We start from the raw sequence: 19,652 nt of genomic DNA, 5'->3' as shown, positions 1-19,652 counted from the left end.
AATGGTCGAAGAAACATCCCCAAATGTGTTATAATAATTGTTGGCAAATCCTCCTCCCCCTTATTCCACTGTCGCCTCCTGTGCCTTACCGTGCTCCATGTAGCTGTGGTCGGGCGTCTCCGTGGTGGCGCCCCCCGCGGCCGACACCTCGCTGCGGTTCACGCTCTCCCGGGACCCGAACCGCACTTTGCCCCCGCTGGACCTGGAGCTGATGTCGGGGGAAGTGTCCGAGACGCCGGGCAGGTCCTCCGCCTTGGTCGGCGTCACCGTGAACCGCACCGACGACGCCATTCTGGCGGCGGCGAAGGGGGGCGGGGTGTCCGGGGGCGAGGGGCGGTCCTCTGCCGGAGAAGCCAGGGTGGAGGTCGCTCGCCGCTCTAAGGCTAGGCCCCTTCTGACATGAAGTTCAAAAAGGAGAGGAGAAAACTGAGGCCGCGAGTTCTTGTTTTACTGAAATGCCCCATGAGGTCCACACGGGCAGCCGTTCGTCATAAGGGCACTGTAGTTCTTGAGCACATTTTGAAGGTTCAGCGAGTGCAAACGGCATACAGCGTTAGGGGCGGTGCTGGTAGGTCCAAGGGTCGAGATCAGGTCCACATTTAAATCCAACAAACGCTCAGGCTCTTGATCTATCAAGACAATAAAGACAGGAAATGAGCTGGCGTGAGAACAGCACTCTTTGCAGGAGCGCAATTTTGGAAGAAAAGAAAAGATTAGAGATTAGATTAGATTTGCAAAGCATAACAAAGTAGGACCCACAAAAAAAAAAAAAAAACACTCCCAAGAGCATTAACGTACAAAAGATGACAAAAATGTGAACTGGTGAATTACGAGATTTCCAATTAATTTCCTTAAATGTTTGTAGAGGTCTAAACAACGGGTAGAGCAAGTGATTATGATCTTTGCAAAGGACATTCCCATATCTAATTAAATGCAGTCGTCTCGATTGAATGACAACAAATTGTAGAGCACTAGTGTAACTTTTTTAAGAGGGTCCACCGCCCAATAGTTTTTAATATTATAGTTATTGCTTTGGCCGTTCATGGAGACGAGTAGCAGATGCCATCAGGTCCGAGGTAGAAGTCTGGCCTGTGAAAAGAGCTTTTATTCAATTTATTTAATGCATGAAAAAAAGGTAAGTTGAATGTCACACTGTGAAATAATACTGGGCGATTTATTCCCCACGCAATTAGGTCTTAAGTTTCACTCATGAACGGTGAAATAGTTGGCTCATACTGAGAAGCAGCAGGAGAAAGGAGAGGGTCGGCAGTCAGAAGGACACGACAGGAAACAAGAACACTAAAGGGACAAGTAGTGACCCTTGTGACCCGGCACTTTCTCCCCTTCAAGAGCCACGCGCCGTTACTGCCAGAGGATCGCCCTGCACACCCGTAGATTCAAATGCGCTCGCCTCATCGTCGACCCAATCGCGATCAATCGTTTGTTTTGGGTTTTTTTTGACCCAGCAGCGCTACGGCGGAACATTCCAGGCAAAGCGATGACATCTCCATGGAAATAAGCAGGTGGCGGATCCAATGACACAGCTACAAGTTCAGCGGTGAGATTCTTTTGTAAATGGCGGTTCTTTTAACACGCAATCAAGTGCAGGAAAAAGAGAAAAAAAAAGCATAAATGCAATCAAGAGAAGTACAGTATTTTCCAGACTATAAGACGCACCAGAGTATAAGTCGCACCAGCCAAAAAATGCATAATAGAGAAGAAAAAACCATATGTTGCACTGGAGTATGAAATTTGGTTGCACGTGTGAAAATAACTGATAATATCACTTATACTTATACTTCTATACTTATAAGTCGCTCCGGAGTATAAGTCACACCCCGGCCAAAACTATGAAAAAATGTGCGACTTATAGTCCAGAAAACACGGAAATAATAACATACAAGAAAAAAAATGAGCAAAAAAGGCTAAATGTTTATCATGGTGATCTCCCCTTTTCTTTCATCTGTACCGTCGTTAAAGCTTGTGCTGTTTTTGGTTCCACGTGGGTGGGTTGAGTATTTATTTACAGAGATATTAAGCGAAGACCAGGTCATGATGTCATCTCTACCGCATGCTGTGATTTTTGAGGAACTCCACTTGTTTGCACACGGCAGAAGAGACGTTTCAGCTCCGTTCGCAATTTAATAAGTAAAGGAGAGCGGTTTGAACCGGTCGCGGCCGGCTCCTCGCGGACTGCGGCGTTGTTTCCGTTTCATAACCGCGGCCCGTTGTCCAGCTCAGAGCCGACGGGTGACTCGACAGCTACGACAGGGCCGCGCGATTAATCGAAAAGGTTTTTTTGAAGAAGACTAAAAGATACCCAGAGATTAAATAGTTTTGAATATGCCTTTGACCTACCCTCCCCCTAGCCTCCTCTACCCCATTGTCTACTCTTCTACCCCCTGTTACATCCCCATCTTTTTCTTTCTACTTCTTCCGTCTTGTTCATTTTATCTGTATATTATTGTGTATTGTACGTGCGGTCCCTCCCCCCCCCCGTCTGTAAATACCCCCCTTTTTTGTATATGTTCAGCGTCTTTGGGTCACTGAAAAGCGCTATATAAATAAGTTAATAATAATAATAATAATAATAATAATAATAATAATAATAATAATAATAATAATAATAATAATAATAATAATAATAATAATATTATTATTATTATTATTATCATCATCATTATCATCGGCTTGGGGTCTTTTGAATGGAGCGGTCTACAGCAAATCAGTAAAAGCTTGTGGTTTGGAGCAGAGTTCAGACTTTAGAGGGAATTTTACTATTTTTTATTTAAATGACAATGCATTCTTTATTTTGTTTTACCATTTTTAATAATCAAAAATAAAATAAAACACTTCTGACCAAGACTAATAATCAAGAGGGCTCTGGTCGCCAATAACTTCAATTAAGAGATTGTTTAAAGGAAACTGTAAAGCTACGACAAACCTCCTTACGCTCTTCAGCATCAGAACGTACCCATGGGTCAAAGAAGCGTGGGCTGAATGTATTCAATAATAAATATATTACTATAGCACCTTATGACTTCATGAAGTGGGTTTGGAAACTAAACTGCAGACATAGAATCTTAGTTTGAGCAGGTTTGACTAGGTTAGATTAGATTTGTAGGTCAAAAAAAAAAAAAAGATTATAGAAATAAAAACGGTTCCGGTAGATAAACATTTGTGGCCAATATTGAAAAATCTGCATATATTTGGTACCGATATCGCCCCAGCCTCTTTGTGCCCATACCTGTCATTCGCTTCAACTCGAGATTTGAGAGCTTTTATGATATAAATATCGGTATCGGCGTTAAAAAAAAAAAATCATCATCAGACACAGCAGCAAGACAAATATCGGTTATCGGCTAGAAAAATCCATCTCGGAGCATCCCTTTAATAAAAGAAGTTCTTTTAAACGGGGTCAAATGTCTGGAGATGCTCAGACAAATCCCACTTTAGGCGGAACGATCAGACACACCTCCCAGAAAGCCGTCATGTTCCGCCCCCCGCGCGCACCTGCTCGCGCGCGGACAGAGACATTTTACAGCGGTTTAATCAACCGTAACGTCTGATAATTAGTCAATTAACACGAGCTCACGCGTGGCAGCGGTAAACCCGCCACATACTGTACCATTCTGGCTAGAACCGGTCCGCGCGCACCTCCCCAACGTCATTCATCCTTTTTATGTCTTTAACGCTCCGCGCTGTGGCTAAATCAGACACGTGCGCGTTGATTAATCGCGACGAATCGACAAAGCGCGTGGGCTCACGGACTCGGAAGTTCCGCGCGCGAGACGCTGGGCAGTTTGTCCCCGAGAGGCGCGCGCGACTCATTAGCTCGTTAATGGTAAAGTTGTCTCCGGGGGACGCCGCGACGCGACGCGGCGCCGCGGGGACAAAGCGAGAGCCGCCACCGCCGCCGCGTCCCGTGCCCCCGAACGCGCAGACGGCGGACGCGTTAAACGGGGGCTAGCCGCGGTTAGCATTAGCCACGACTGGGCGATGGGAACTGTCAACTCCGCGGCGTTTCTCCGCTGACAGCCGCAGCGCGCGACGCACACAAAGCGAAATAACGCGCGGACGGACGGATACAAACCTGCTTTACGGTTCCGTGGAAGAGCGCGAGCCGCAAATGTCCCGTCTCCGGTCGAGGCGCCGGGGTCCGTGTTTTCACGCCACTTTCTGTCCAAATAAAGCGACACCAACAAAACGCACGCGAGCGGCAGTCCAGGTCCCGTCGCATCGGTGCACTGCGCATGCGCGGAGGGCAGACGGGAAGTGTAGTCCGCAAAGAGGAACGTTTATGTCAATGCCTTTTAAAATATCAGCTTTAAGCGCGGATAACATGTGATTTATCTTCTTTCTGTTCCTTTTTTAGTCATTCTTTGTCATTCTTTGATAATTTATTTTATCTGGGAAGGAATCAATCAATAAAAATAATAACGGTAGAAAATGGATGGATGGATGATGAATAATGGCAGCACTTTCTGAGGCTATCGTGAAAAAATAATTTAACTTTTTATTTATTTATACTGACAGAAGTTGGACGTTGTCAGTTTTTGTTTCATGTGGAAAGATCCAGTAATTCCACTTCTGAACCATAAACCAGGTCAACAAACCTGACAAATGAATCCTGATCCTTCCACAGAATTCTGACTCGTCTCAGCTCGTGTCGTCACGACAACGCAAAGCTCCAGGTTTAACTTTGCACCTGAAATGAGTCAGATTTTCACATTCTTTGCAGTAAAACAAGGTTTACAGACATGACTTTAAAGACGTTCTGACTTTGCCTCAAACATGACACAGAATCATGGAGTTTGGATCAGAACATGTTCTTCACAAGACAAAACACTTGGATCAGGTCCAACCTGCCACGCCTTCTCCCTCTGCTCTAACCCACAGGCCAAAGTGAAAGTATTCAGAGACAAAGAGAAGAGGAAGACACAGCCTGAGCGGATCTGTGAGAGCGTCCACCTATAACACATTTTCTACAAACTACAGCGTTTGGGTCTTCAGACGAGTCGGACGAGACATTCAGCGGTAAGTGACGGCGTGAATGTGAAGTGTGCCAGGAGGATGAAGCACTCCATTTAAAAGTAAAGGATTTCTGTTGATTTGTGGTTATACACACGAGCACGTACGGGCAGAAAGAAACAAAACGAGGCCTAAGCGTGTGATTTGACCTGTTTAGAGAAATGAAGCCTCATGAAAAGTTCCAACACAACGAGAACTCTTCAGAGGCTGATCAGGGCTTGAGTTTGTGGAGGTTCTAGGCCTGTTTTTCCCCTGAGTCACTTGAGAGCCTTGTTCTAGTTTCATGTTTGACTGAATCGTCCACATCACTGTTCTTTTTCTTTTCTTTTTTTATATTTTTATATAACAATTTACAAATACAAAACAGTAAGAATAGTAGAACAACAAGAACACAAACAGCAAAAGACACACAACACAGACATGAGACAAATAGAGGGACAACAGTCTATAAACTTCAGTGTGTGTGTGTGTGCGTGTGCGTGTGCGCGTGCGCGAGTCCCTTTGAGCTGCTGGCCTTGTCCCTGAACCTGTTCCTTTTGTTTGAAGTGTTCAAATTTGACGATGATGGGTCTGGGTGCACGGTGGCAAAGGCGGTTGCATGTTCTCTCCGGGTTCTCCGGCTTCCTCCCACCGTTCAAAGACATGCATGTGTTAGGCAAAATTGGTGACTCTAAATTGGCCCTAGTGAATGAATTAGAGTAATGTGAATAATTGTCTGTAATGTCCATGTCTCTGTGTTGGCCCTGCGACAAGTTGGCGCCTGTCCAGGGTGTACCCCGCCTAAGTCCCTGGGATAGGCTCCAGTCACCCGCGACCCCGAAAGGGAACAAGCGGTAGAAAATGGATGGATGGGTCTGGGTCGGGTGGAGTGATCGACGGTCTCTGGTGTCACTTTGAGCTGATTAACCATGAAGTTCTTAACGGACTTTTTGCGGTTGTCGGTGGATGATTCTGGAACGCGAAGTGACTGTAGATCCAGGACGGTTTCTTGCATTGCTTTGTTTTGGGCGGTGACGGCGGTGAGTCTCCATCACTGTTCATGAAGTCTGAATGAAGCTTCATTCTGAAGTGACCGTGAAACACATGAACAACTTTGTTCTGTTCCATGTTTCAGATGAAGCTGTGGATGTTTCTGCTGCTGCTGTGGAGCTCTGCAGGAGGTCAAGACCAGACCACAGGTGAGTCTAAGACCAGACCACAAGAGAGTCTAAGACCAGACCACAGGTGATTCTAAGACCAGACCACAGGTGAGTCTAAGACCAGACCACAAGAGAGTCTAAGACCAGACCACAGGTGAGTCTAAGACCAGACCACAGGTGAGTCTAAGACCAGACCACAAGAGAGTCTAAGACCAGACCACAGGTGAGTCTAAGACCAGACCACAGGTGAGTCTAAGACCAGACCACAGGTGAGTCTAAGACCAGACCACAGGTGAGTCTAAGACCAGACCACAGGTGAGTCTAAGACCAGACCACAGGGGAGTCTAGGACCAGACCACAGGGGAGTCTAAGACCAGACCACAAGGGAGTCTAAGACCAGACCACAGGTGAGTCTAAGACCAGACCAGTGTTTTACCTGAAATCTATTATTTCTCTTATTAGCTCCTGTGACCTGTGTCGTCATGGAGACCTGTGTCCTGCCCTGCAGCTTCACACCTGGTGATGGCGTAGTGATCCAGTGGATCAAAGAAAGAGAATCACCTTCAGAACAAGACTATTTGGTTCATGTTTACGCACCTGGCTACTCTACGTCTGAGCAGGACGCACCCTTTAGGGGGCGCACTTCTTTGTTTCCTGAGGAGTTTTCCAGAGGAAATGCCTCTGTGAGTCTGACTGAGGTGAGAGTCAAGGACCAGGGGAAGTATCTGTGTCGACCCTACACAACGGAACATGATTGGGCAGAAGAGTGGATTAAACTGAGAGTGAAAGGTAAGAAAACGTCTGTGAACATAAATATAGACGTCACTGAGTTGCTCTTTCTTTCTTTCTGTTGAGCATACTTGCAGATGGAGCAAAGCCATGTGTTACCTGCGTGATCAGTGAATGTGTTGTTGTATTGTAATGAGCATGCACAATAAATGGTCAGTAGTGTTGTTTTTCCCTCAGACCAAAGAGACAACGGTTGTCTGTATTTTTTCCCCCGAACCACATTGGTGACTACAAAACGATAGACTGCTGCAGAATGTCTAATGTAACAGGTTATGGGCTCAGTCAAGTAGGCCAAAAGTGGTTCAGACTTTTATTCGACGGCGAAGAGAAAAGTTACGAGCTGTGGGAAACGAGGTTCCTCGCGCATATGGAGTTACGCGGCCTCAGAGGAGTTATCTCGGAAGACCCGGAGATAGATGAGGAGGACGAAGATGCTTGGGCGGAAGATGAGACGAAGAACGGCGAGGCGTATGCAGAGCTTGTGCAATGTCTGGACAACAAGAGCTTGTCATTGGTAATGAGAGACGCGAAAAGAGACGGAAGAAAAGCGCTGAATATTCTCCGCGAACACTACGCTGGAAAGGACAAACCTCGCGTTGTGAGTTTATATTGTGAACTTTCCTCGCTTCATAAGACCAGCAATGAAACGGTAACTGACTATATTATTCGAGCAGAGACTATATTCACGTCATTGAGAAGAGCAGAAGAGTACATTAGTGATGGGCTTCAGATAGTGATGGTAGTTAAAGGGCCTGATTCATACAAGCCATTCGTCGTGCACATCACCCAGACAAATGACACTGTGACGTTCAGCGAGTTTAAAATGAAACTGCGAAGTTATGAGAGTACTGAAAAATATGGGAAGAGTGACGTGAATGCTGATGAAGATGAAGACAACGTGATGAAGACTAGTTGGGCAACAAGGTCACGAGGAAGAGGAAGAGGAAAGAAAATGGTCCTGGCTGATGTTGAATGTTACACGTGCGGTAAAAAGGGACACATGGCCAGGACATGTCCGGACGGATGCCAGTTGAGAAAAGAAGAACAAAAATGGGACACAACACAGCGCGGAAGGGGACAATATCGAGGACGAGGCCGTGACCATGTGAAGAAAGTTGATGGAGAGACGGAGGCAGAGCCTACATCTTTTTGTTTCTTCAAGATGAGTGACTGCCCTACACAAAGAGGAAACAAGAAAGGTCTCATGGTCGACTGCGGCACCACAACACACATGATCAACAACGCCACAAAGTTCAAAACAGTTGACAAGAGCTTCAGACCTGAGGACCACATGATCGAGCTTGCCGACGGATCCAAGGTGAGCGGGATGGCGAAAATGAGGGGAGATGCTGAAATCTACTTGTTGGACAGCGAGGGACGAAAAGTGAAAACGATTCTCAAACAGGCACTCTACATCCCATCGTTTCCACAGGACATCTTTTCAGTGAAAGCAGCGACGGCCAACGGAGCTTAGGTCCACTTTAAGGACGGTAATGACTGGCTGGTCCACAAGGATGGTACCAAATTCAAAATGGACGTGTATGGTAGGCTGTATTACCTTAGCACAGTAGAAGATGAAAATGTTGATGAAGTATATGGGTGTCATGACATTCAAACGTGGCATAGGATACTTGGTCATTGCAATTTTGATGATGTTGCAAAATTAGAAAAGGTGGTTGAAGGAATGTCTATAAAAGGGAAACATGACAAATCCAACCAAAAATGTGAAATATGCACAACGGGCAAATTCACACAAAGCAGAAACCGACAGGCAGACTCTAAAGCCACAGCTGCGTTAGAGCTTGTACACACAGACTCTAAAGCCACAGCTGTGTTAGAGCTTGTACACACAGACTCTAAAGCCACAGCTGTGTTAGAGCTTGTACACACAAACTCTAAAGCCACAGCTGCGTTAGAGCTTGTACACACAGACTCTAAAGCCACAGCTGTGTTAGAGCTTGTACACACAAACTCTAAAGCCACAGCTGTGTTAGAGCTTGTACACACAGACTCTAAAGCCACAGCTGTGTTAGAGCTTGTACACACAAACTCTAAAGCCACAGCTGTGTTAGAGCTTGTACACACAGACTCTAAAGCCACAGCTGTGTTAGAGCTTGTACACACAAACTCTAAAGCCACAGCTGTGTTAGAGCTTGTACACACAGACTCTAACGCCACAGCTGTGTTAGAGCTTGTACACACAGACTCTAACGCCACAGCTGTGTTAGAGCTTGTACACACAAACTCTAAAGCCACAGCTGTGTTAGAGCTTGTACACACAGACTCTAAAGCCACAGCTGCGTTAGAGCTTGTACACACAAACTCTAAAGCCACAGCTGCGTTAGAGCTTGTACACACAGACTCTAAAGCCACAGCTGTGTTAGAGCTTGTACACACAGACTCTAAAGCCACAGCTGTGTTAGAGCTTGTACACACAGACTCTAAAGCCACAGCTGTGTTAGAGCTTGTACACACAGACTCTAAAGCCACAGCTGCGTTAGAGCTTGTACACACAAACTCTAAAGCCACAGCTGTGTTAGAGCTTGTACACACAGACTCTAAAGCCACAGCTGTGTTAGAGCTTGTACACACAGACTCTAAAGCCACAGCTGTGTTAGAGCTTGTACACACAGACTCTAAAGCCACAGCTGTGTTAGAGCTTGTACACACAGACTCTAAAGCCACAGCTGTGTTAGAGCTTGTACACACAGACTCTAAAGCCACAGCTGTGTTAGAGCTTGTACACACAAACTCTAAAGCCACAGCTGTGTTAGAGCTTGTACACAGACTCTAAAGCCACAGCTGTGTTAGAGCTTGTACACACAGACTCTAACGCCACAGCTGTGTTAGAGCTTGTACACACAGACTCTAAAGCCACAGCTGTGTTAGAGCTTGTACACACAGACTCTAACGCCACAGCTGTGTTAGAGCTTGTACACACAGACTCTAAAGCCACAGCTGTGTTAGAGCTTGTACACACAGACTCTAACGCCACAGCTGCGTTAGAGCTTGTACACACAGACTCTAAAGCCACAGCTGCGTTAGAGCTTGTACACACAAACTCTAAAGCCACAGCTGCGTTAGAGCTTGTACACACAGACTCTAAAGCCACAGCTGTGTTAGAGCTTGTACACACAGACTCTAAAGCCACAGCTGTGTTAGAGCTTGTACACACAGACTCTAAAGCCACAGCTGTGTTAGAGCTTGTACACACAGACTCTAAAGCCACAGCTGTGTTAGAGCTTGTACACACAGACTCTAAAGCCACAGCTGCGTTAGAGCTTGTACACACAGACTCTAAAGCCACAGCTGCGTTAGAGCTTGTACACACAGACTCTAAAGCCACAGCTGTGTTAGAGCTTGTACACACAGACTCTAAAGCCACAGCTGTGTTAGAGCTTGTACACACAAACTCTAAAGCCACAGCTGTGTTAGAGCTTGTACACACAAACTCTAAAGCCACAGCTGCGTTAGAGCTTGTACACACAGACTCTAAAGCCACAGCTGCGTTAGAGCTTGTACACACAGACTCTAAAGCCACAGCTGCGTTAGAGCTTGTACACACAAACTCTAAAGCCACATCTGTGTTAGAGCTTGTACACACAGACTCTAAAGCCACAGCTGTGTTAGAGCTTGTACACACAGACTCTAAAGCCACAGCTGTGTTAGAGCTTGTACACACAGACTCTAAAGCCACAGCTGTGTTAGAGCTTGTACACACAGACTCTAAAGCCACAGCTGTGTTAGAGCTTGTACACACAAACTCTAAAGCCACAGCTGTGTTAGAGCTTGTACACAGACTCTAAAGCCACAGCTGTGTTAGAGCTTGTACACACAGACTCTAAAGCCACAGCTGTGTTAGAGCTTGTACACACAAACTCTAAAGCCACAGCTGTGTTAGAGCTTGTACACACAGACTCTAAAGCCACAGCTGTGTTAGAGCTTGTACACACAGACTCTAAAGCCACAGCTGTGTTAGAGCTTGTACACACAAACTCTAAAGCCACAGCTGTGTTAGAGCTTGTACACACAGACTCTAAAGCCACAGCTGTGTTAGAGCTTGTACACACAAACTCTAAAGCCACAGCTGTGTTAGAGCTTGTACACACAAACTCTAAAGCCACAGCTGTGTTAGAGCTTGTACACACAGACTCTAAAGCCACAGCTGCGTTAGAGCTTGTACACACAAACTCTAAAGCCACAGCTGTGTTAGAGCTTGTACACACAGACCTATGCGGTCCTATAGAACCAGCAGATAAAGATGGGTACAGATATGCAATAGCATTTACTGATGATTGCAGTGGGATGATATTTCCATACTTTATTAAAACAAAATGTGACACGACAAAAGCTACAGAAAAATTCATAGCGGATGTAGCCCCATATGGAAAGGTAAAGTGCATAAGGTCAGATAACGGCACAGAGTTTACCGGACAAGAGTTTCAATGTCTACTTAGGAGTAATGGGATAAGGCACGAGAAGAGTGCACCCTACTCACCTCATCAAAATGGGACTGCCGAAAGAGGGTGGAGAACCTTATTTGAGATGTCACGATGCATGCTATTGGAGTGTAACCTCCCAAAGCAATTATGGACATATGCTGTACAAACAGCCGCCCAAATCCGCAACAGGTGCTACAGTAAGTGGCTAGAGCAGACACCTTACCATATTTTTACAGGAAAAACACCTAACCTATCCAACATGCAGATATTTGGCTCTGAATGCTATGTTTACAAGCAGGATAAGAAAAAGCTAGACTCTAGATGCAACAAGGGGATCCTTGTAGGCTATGACAAATATAGTCCAGCATATAATGTGTATTATCCTGAGACAGGAAAAGTCCTAAAACATAGGCTGGTAAAATGTATCACCAAAGGTGGCACAGATAGCCAGACCCAGACAGACTGTGACATGGGGGAAGACATTGAGAGTTATGTAAATACACCTCAGAAGAGAGTCAACCAGGGTCAGAGACAGAGACAGCCTGAAGAGAGTAAAGAGTCCAGTATTGAAGATGCTGCTGAGACAGGTCCGACCCAGACAGACAGTACTCAGAAAGAAGAGGTAGAAAGGAGATACCCTACAAGACAGAGAAAGGCTCCAGAATACTTTAAGGAGTATCAGTGTAAAGTTGAGTGTAACAATGACGAAAGTGAGAATGTAGATTATTTCTACAGAGTAGCTTATGATGTTCCTAAAACACTTAGAGAGGCAATGGACTCTAAAAAGTCAAAAATGTGGGCCTATGCGATGAAAGAGGAGATGAACTCTTTGACAGAGAATGAAACTTGCACTCTGACCCCACTGCGAAGAGGCAAGCAAGCAGTGGGATGTCGCTGGGTATATGCAGTGAAAGAGAGCCCAGATGGATCTGAGACTTGTAAAGCCAGATATGCTGCAACGGGCTATGGTCAAGTGGAAGGAATTGACTATAAAGAGACTTTTTCACCAACAGCCAACATGACCTCTGTACGAGCATTAATGCAGGTGGCTGTACAGGAGGATCTTATTTTACACCAAATGGATGTGAAGACTGCTTACCTCCATGCTCCAATGGACTGTGAGGTATATATTGAACAGCCGGAAGGTTTTCAAATCAAAGACAGGGGAACACTTAGTGTGTAAACTCAACAAGTCATTGTATGGTTTAAAACAGTCCGGGCGTAACTGGAATATGTTACTACATGATCACCTTACAGAGAACGGTTTTGTACAAAATTATGCTGATCATTGTGTCTACAGCAGAAAATCTGAGAATGAGAAAGTGATTTTGTTAGTATGGGTGGATGATTTAATCATAGCAGCGAGTAACAACACCTTACTCAGTGATGTGAAGGAAATGTTGAAGAGAAGATTTAAGATGAAGGATATGGGTCCACTTAAATACTTCCTGGGTATAGATTTCAGACAGAGTGATGGAGAAATCAAAATGACCCAAAAGAGACACATAGAGAAGATATTAGCAAAATTTGGAATGTCCGAATGCAAACCGAGATCCACCCCATGTGAGCAAAAGTTAAACTTTGACAGTGAGGGTGAAGTTATTGATTCAACAGGATACAGAGAGATAGTAGGTAGCTTGATATACATTATGATATGTACAAGACCTGACCTGAGCTGGGCTGTTAGTAAATCTCAATACCTAGCAGAACCAAAGCAACAGCATTGGGCTACAGCGAAACACATACTGAGGTACTTAAAGGGTACTATGGATCAAGAACTACACTACCAGAAATGTGAGGAAAGCCCATTACAGCTGGAGGGATACAGTGATGCAAAGTGACAACTCTATCTGCTCCCAAATGTCCCATACCCTCATGCAGGTGCTTATAAATAAGGGCCCTCATGGACTCTGGAACAACCAACTGTGCTCGGCAGGCTGTCTCCCTCCAAAGAATTCCATCTTCATCTACATGCAAGCGGGGCCACTCTCTGAGCAGGTGTCGGTGTAATCCCTCATTCGTCCAGGCGTGTTCCATAGTAGAAAAAGCTTCAGTTGTAGTCATCTGGACTCAGTTTGAAAAAATAGACGTTTCGACTCTCATCCAAGAGTCATTGTCAATAACAGAATTTAGGTCGAGAACTCCGATATTAATACTGTTCTGTGGTAAGACCCGCCCATTGGGAGGAGCCTTCCTGAAGTAGAAAGAGTTGTTTGTTTCAACAGAAACTCCCCCCTTGTATCTACCGAGCTAGCCTATTCAGAATCTTAATGGGCTATTAGAAACCTCTTTGTCTTTGTGAGACCCTGGCTCAACCACCCTGAGTACCTGATTAGCATCTGAATGTCCTTTACCTTTCCAGGGGTTCAGAATCCCATTATAAATAACAGGAAGATGAAACCTAAGCCCTCCATTTCTGTTTAAAGAAGGTCTTTCTTTTTTAACAAAAATAGCTTCCTTGACTCCTCTTTCAAACCATCTTTTCTCCCTGCTTAAAACCTTCACCTCACCGTCTTCAAACGAGTGATTAGAGGCTTCAAGATGGAGATGCACGGCGCTCTGAGGTCCTGAACTAGTATTTCTTCTGTGCTGATAAAGCCTCTTGTGTAGAGGCTGTTTCGTCTCACCTATGTAACGTTCTTTACAACTTTCTTCACTGCATTGGATCGAATAAACTACATTGCTCTGTTTTTGAGTCGGCAACTTGTCCTTTGGGTGAACCAGTTTTTGTCTTAAAGTGTTTCCTGATTTAAAATAAACAGGGACTTCGTGTTGTCTAAAAATTCTCTGCAGTTTTTCCGACAGACCAGACACATAAGGGATAGAAACACCCTTCCTTCTCTGTTCAGTTTCCCTTTTGTCCTGCTTCTTGGTTCTCTTCACTCTGTTGAGAGCCCAAGCGGGGTAACCGGAGTTCTCGACCTAAATTCTGTTATTGACAATGACTCTTGGATGAGAGTCGAAACGTCTATTTTTTCAAACTGAGTTCAGATGACTACAACTGAAGCTTTTTCTACTATCTCTGAGCAGGTGTCGAACTGGTGCACTCTCTGCCACTTTTTCTTTGTACTTGAGGTACAGCTTTTTCTTCAGGCACAGGACTCTGGCTATGGTTGAGTCAGACCCTTGTGCTGCCTTGATGTCTCTAACTGCCAAGGGCTGAACAGGTGGAAAAATGCTGACCTCTTCTGGCAGTGCGTCAATGTTGCAGGTGAGAGCTGATATCCAGTTGATTTCACCGCTGCTCTCTCCTTGCACACCCATCCCAATGCATTCAATGTCCTCTTGAGGGCATTCCTCAGAGCACTCTTCGATGAGTGTGTGAATAGGTCGGTGTCTTGACAAGAAATCTGCGTCGCGATTTGCAGTCCCAGGCCGGTACTTAATTGTAAACTGGTAGTCGGCCAACTCCGCAACCCACCGATGTCCTGTAGCATTAAGCTTCGCAGATTTGGTGACATAGGTAAGGGGATTATTGTCACTGTACACGGTAAAGTGGGGTGCATGGAAGAGATAGTCCCGAAAGCGCTCCGTAATAGCCCATTTTAAAGCCAGAAACTCCAGTTTCCCAGAATGGAGTTTATAGTTCTTCTCCGTGGCAGACAATGTTCTGGAGCCATAGCCAATTACTCTGAGGACTCCCCCTTGTCTCTGATAGAGAACCGCGCCGAGTCCTTCTTCTGAAGTATCCACGTGTAGGATGAAAGGCTTCTCAAGGTCCGGATAGGTCATGACTGGTGGATTAATCAGGTGGTTGACAAGTTTTTGAAGTGCTGCTTGGTGAACTGTGGTCCACTGCACTGGATGTGATGGGGGAAGCTGAGCTGACTGACCACTTGAGGGCTTCTTTTGGGGTCTCTTCTCTGCAGACTTGGGCCTGGAGAGAAGGTCATAGAGTGGCTTTGCAGTTCTCGAGAAGTCTTGGACGTATGACCTGTAGTAGCTGAGGAATCCCATCAACTTCCTCACATCTCTGACAGTAGATGGGGTCTCATATCGGAGAGCTTGGACTGTCTCTACCTCTTTGGGGTTCATCCTGTAGCCTTCAGCCGAAACGATGCGCCCCACATAACACACCTCAGGCTTGAAGAACTCACACTTTGTTGGTCTCAGTTTGATGCTAGATAGTTTTTGCCGTTGGAGCACCTGTCTCACATTGTGTACATGTTGGTCAAAACTATGGCTGAAGACCAGGACATCATCGAGGTAAGGAACACACACTTCATCTCTCAAATCCCCAAGACAGCTTTCCATGTAGCGCTGGAATGTTGCTGGGGCATTCGTGAGTCCAAACGGAATGCGTACCCCCTCATATAGTCCCCAAGGTGTAATAAAGGCGGTAGATGGTCGGCTCTTCTCACTCACAAAACCTTGATGGTATGCCTTTCCTTGATCCAGGACAGTGAACCACGAGTTGCCCCCGAGATTCTCCAGAATCTCCTGGATCCGAGGGATAGGATGGCAATCGGGCAAAATAGTCTGTAATCCACAAAAAGACGGAGACTCCCATCTTTCTTCCGGACACAGACAATAGGTGAAGAATAGTGTGAACATGATTCCCGGATCCATCCTCTACTTAACAGGTCTTGAATATGTGTCTTTACTTCCTGATAGAGATGACGTGGGATGGAATTAAATGTCCTTTGCACTGGGATATTGTCCTTTAGCTGAATGTCCATTTCCAGTCCTTTAATACATCCCGTGTCCCAGTCATCTTTGGCAAACATTTGACTCTCCTCCTTCAACATTTGCCGTACTTTCTGCTGCTGTTCTTTGGAGAGATGACTGAGGTCCACAGGCGGATCCCACAGCTCCCCTGGTGGCATCTCAGTAGAGTGCTCCGTTACATCCGTGGTTCCTCCCTCTGGTATTTGCTTAGGTTCAAGTGGGTATACACCGTCAACACTATGCAGCCAGCCAAGTGTGGTGCGGCCCCACAGTGTGATGTCTCTGTCAGTTGTATTTTCCACCGCCACCGTAAATCGTGTCTTGTCCTGGGGGAACACAACAAGCTGCTCTCTTACTTTTAGCCCATTAGGCCATGGTGCCTCTGGGTTGGGCTCCAGCATAGCGTAAGTTACGCCCCTGTTGACTTGTCCACAATACACATTTAGAATACTATTTTGGGGTATAGTGATGGGGCGTCGGCTGAGGTGAGCAATGTGAGGGATACTCTCAGGTTGGTGCTGCTTTAACACAGACAACACAGCATAAGCAGTGCGACGGCCCACCTCTAAAGCTGAAGAGAGTCTCTGAACCATGTGACCCACTGGGTTACAGTTCCCAGAGGCGTCACTTAGGGCCAGCTCTTCTATGACATTGAATCCAATTATTGGACACTCCAGGTCACTGCTGGCCACGAGGACAGGAACAAACAGGGACTGCCCGCTCATTCCTGGGACAGCCTTGTGAGCCAAGGTGAACTCTACTTCAATCCACCCCTCATAGGGGATTTCTGTCCCATTCGCTGCAGACAGGTCAAGCCCACCTTCTTCGAGGAGCTCCGCCACTGGTCTCAGTTGGGCATGCGGCAAGTTCTTTGCTTTCCAGTCCACTCCAACAATTGGCACTTGTGAGCCACTGTCCCATAACACAGTTGTGTCCACACCATTTAGAGAAGCTCGAACCAGGCACCTTCTTCCCAGGTCACGGACATTCTCCGACCGGTAGACATGATTTGTGCTTTTACCTTAGCGTGTAGGTTTAAAAGCGTTTTAGTCCTTGTGAATGGGCCTCAGCGCTGTGGCTTCTCAGCTGGTGGCTTACGTCAACTCCACTCAGCTGTTTACCACAGGGGTGTTGTCCTGGTGCGATCTCCAATCCGGTTCACGGCACCAAGATTTCTGTTGCACCCTTGAATGATACGCTGATACATTCCGTTTTGCAACTTTTATTAAGTCCACGGTTCAGAATAACACATTTGAGGCACGCAGGGTACAACACCCACAACACACCTGGGCCACGCTCAACACAAATGAATAGGCGTGACTGACCTACTTTTAACGCCACACGCTGTCCAGGTACAGCCCCTTTCATGAACGTTCACTCTAATTAAAGTACTCCGTGCTAACATGTACAATCTAACACACAAAAGTAATAATAAGTTAGCAGTGTATTGTACCATCACAATTAAATATCAGCATAATAAACTAGATGAGCAACACCAATATACCAAATGTTTTATTTTAAAGTTGTTTTGAAGTGTTTAGAACTTTGCCAGTATGCCAAATGTTTTATTTTGGGGTTATATATTTTTGTTTACTATATGAGAACTATACACATGTCTTTGAGTGGGAGTGTTGAGCATACTTGCAGATGGAGCAAAGCCATGTGTTACCTGCGTGATCAGTGAATGTGTTGTTGTATTGTAATGAGCATGCGCAATAAATGGTCAGTAGTGTTGTTTTTCCCTCAGACCAAAGAGACAACGGTTGTCTGTATTTTTTCCCCCGAACCATATTGGTGACTACAAAACGATAGACTGCTGCAGAATGTCTAACGTAACACTTTCCTTCTTTCTTTCTTTCTTTCTTTCTTTCTTTCTTTCTTTGGTTCCTCTTTAGCTTTCACCCAGTGGCTGTTTGTCTTTCTTGGGTCAACAAAATGTAAATTTCACAGTACAAACATCTACATCACATTACTTTAAAAAGGTGATTGTGTCACTTTACCTGGCACATTAACAATACAAAAAGAAGGCCTATTTACAACAGCAATAATGATAATAATCAACATCAAAGATGGGCTGAAAAGTTGGTTAATAAGTGGAATATAGCTTTAAATTTTTCACAACGAAGTCTGGACGGTTGGTTTTAACCAATGACAAAACAATGTCATGAGTTAATTCCGCCAAACCCAACAACGCGCCATGGTAACCGAATGCTTCAACCGCGGTCGCAAAATCAGTGACGTCACACGGGGTGATTGCAGTAGCTGGAAGTACACTGTTCTTGTCTGACATGCGCTAAACCGAGAGGCCCAAACGGAAGGGTCCAGGACAGCTTTGGAAACGATTCGTCCGGACCAAGAGAATGTATTTGAATCCCAAATTGGCTATAGCAAATCTGGTCCAATGCTATGCTACCGACATTTCATGAAGAATTCATGAAATAATGACTTGGATATTGTTGACGCCGTGTGTATGATGTCGTGTTGTTGTTGTTGACGCCGTGTGCATGATGGCGTGTTGTTGTTGACGGCGAGAGTTCTCACTTTATGCATATTATTGGTTGTAATAATTATACCAGGAAGTTGATTGGATTTGAAATGAAATGGAGCCACCGGCACGTTCTCGACTCGTCAGTTTGACGAGTAATTTGCAGTTGAACTAATACAGTAAGAAGACCTCATCATCATTGTATTTCACATAATTTCATGGGAGATATTCCAGTTTAATGCGCACCATTCAGAAAGTCTGTCGATGTCCAGTAGCCATCTCATTCTCGTCTCATCGTCATTCTCATCCGCTCCATTTTCATCGTCTGACGAGGCGTCAGGCTCAAATGTATGAGGCAGCAGCTGCAGGACCTGTTCTTCAACTGGATGCTGTTCATCATCCGTTGAATATGACATGATATCCTCCGTGTTGGCTCACTATCTCCTGGAATGACGTCACACTTCCGGGTTAGGTGAAGGCAAAAAGACGGACGCAGCAAAAGAGTGTAATTCTTTTACAAAAATAGTTTATTTTTTATCAACAGTATCTGAATATATTAAGACTTGGAAACTAACGGTCGACAATGACTTGAGAGCACTTTTACAATTAACTTTTCAGACCATCTTTAAATATTCAATTTAGTTAAAGCCCCAAATCACAACTGCCGTTTCTTCAAAGAGCGAAAAACAAATTAAACAATGTTCAGGGAATTGACAAAATGTATGTCAATCAACCAAACTTTGGGCCATTTAATGTCCCAAAGTCCTGTCATTAGACTCTCCTTCTGTAGTGAGGGGCCCCTCTGTAGAGAGCGGCCCCTCGGTAGAGAGAGGCCCCTCTGTAGAGAGCGGCCCCTCTGTAGAGAGCGGCCCCTCTGTAGAGAGCGGCTCCTCTGTAGAGAGCGGCCCCTCGGTAGAGAGAGGCCCCTCTGTAGAGAGCGGCCCCTCTGTAGAGAGCGGCTCCTCTGTAGAGAGCGGCCCCTCTGTAGAGAGCGGCCCCTCTGTAGTGAGCGGCCCCTCTGTAGAGAGCGGCCCCTCTGTAGAGAGCGGCCCCTCTGAACAAAATGATTGATTTGATCCAACTCTGTGTCTGCAGCTC

At 45.5% G+C, this 19,652-nt stretch overlaps 1 protein-coding gene across 1 annotated transcript in view; it reads right to left on the bottom strand.

The window, feature by feature from the left end:
• The window catches only part of LOC140371676 (solute carrier family 12 member 6-like), a 48,339-nt gene extending 44,230 nt beyond the window's left edge, over positions 1-4,109 (bottom strand). Inside the window, exons 1-2 of the mRNA XM_072458858.1 lie at positions 4,094-4,109; positions 90-629 (exon numbers count right to left, since the gene is read on the bottom strand). Coding sequence (XP_072314959.1) covers positions 90-291 — 202 coding nt within the window. The 5' untranslated portion in view covers positions 292-629; positions 4,094-4,109. The remainder of the gene's footprint in view (positions 1-89; positions 630-4,093) is intronic.
• Positions 4,110-19,652: the final 15,543 nt, after the last annotated feature.

This window comes from Eucyclogobius newberryi, unplaced genomic scaffold (genome assembly GCF_026437365.1).
Source record: "Eucyclogobius newberryi isolate DKJ021-1_F unplaced genomic scaffold, fEucNew1.0.hap1 SCAF_22, whole genome shotgun sequence".
NCBI lineage: Eukaryota > Metazoa > Chordata > Actinopteri > Gobiiformes > Gobiidae > Eucyclogobius > Eucyclogobius newberryi.
This window is presented reverse-complemented; position numbering and strand designations above follow the sequence as displayed.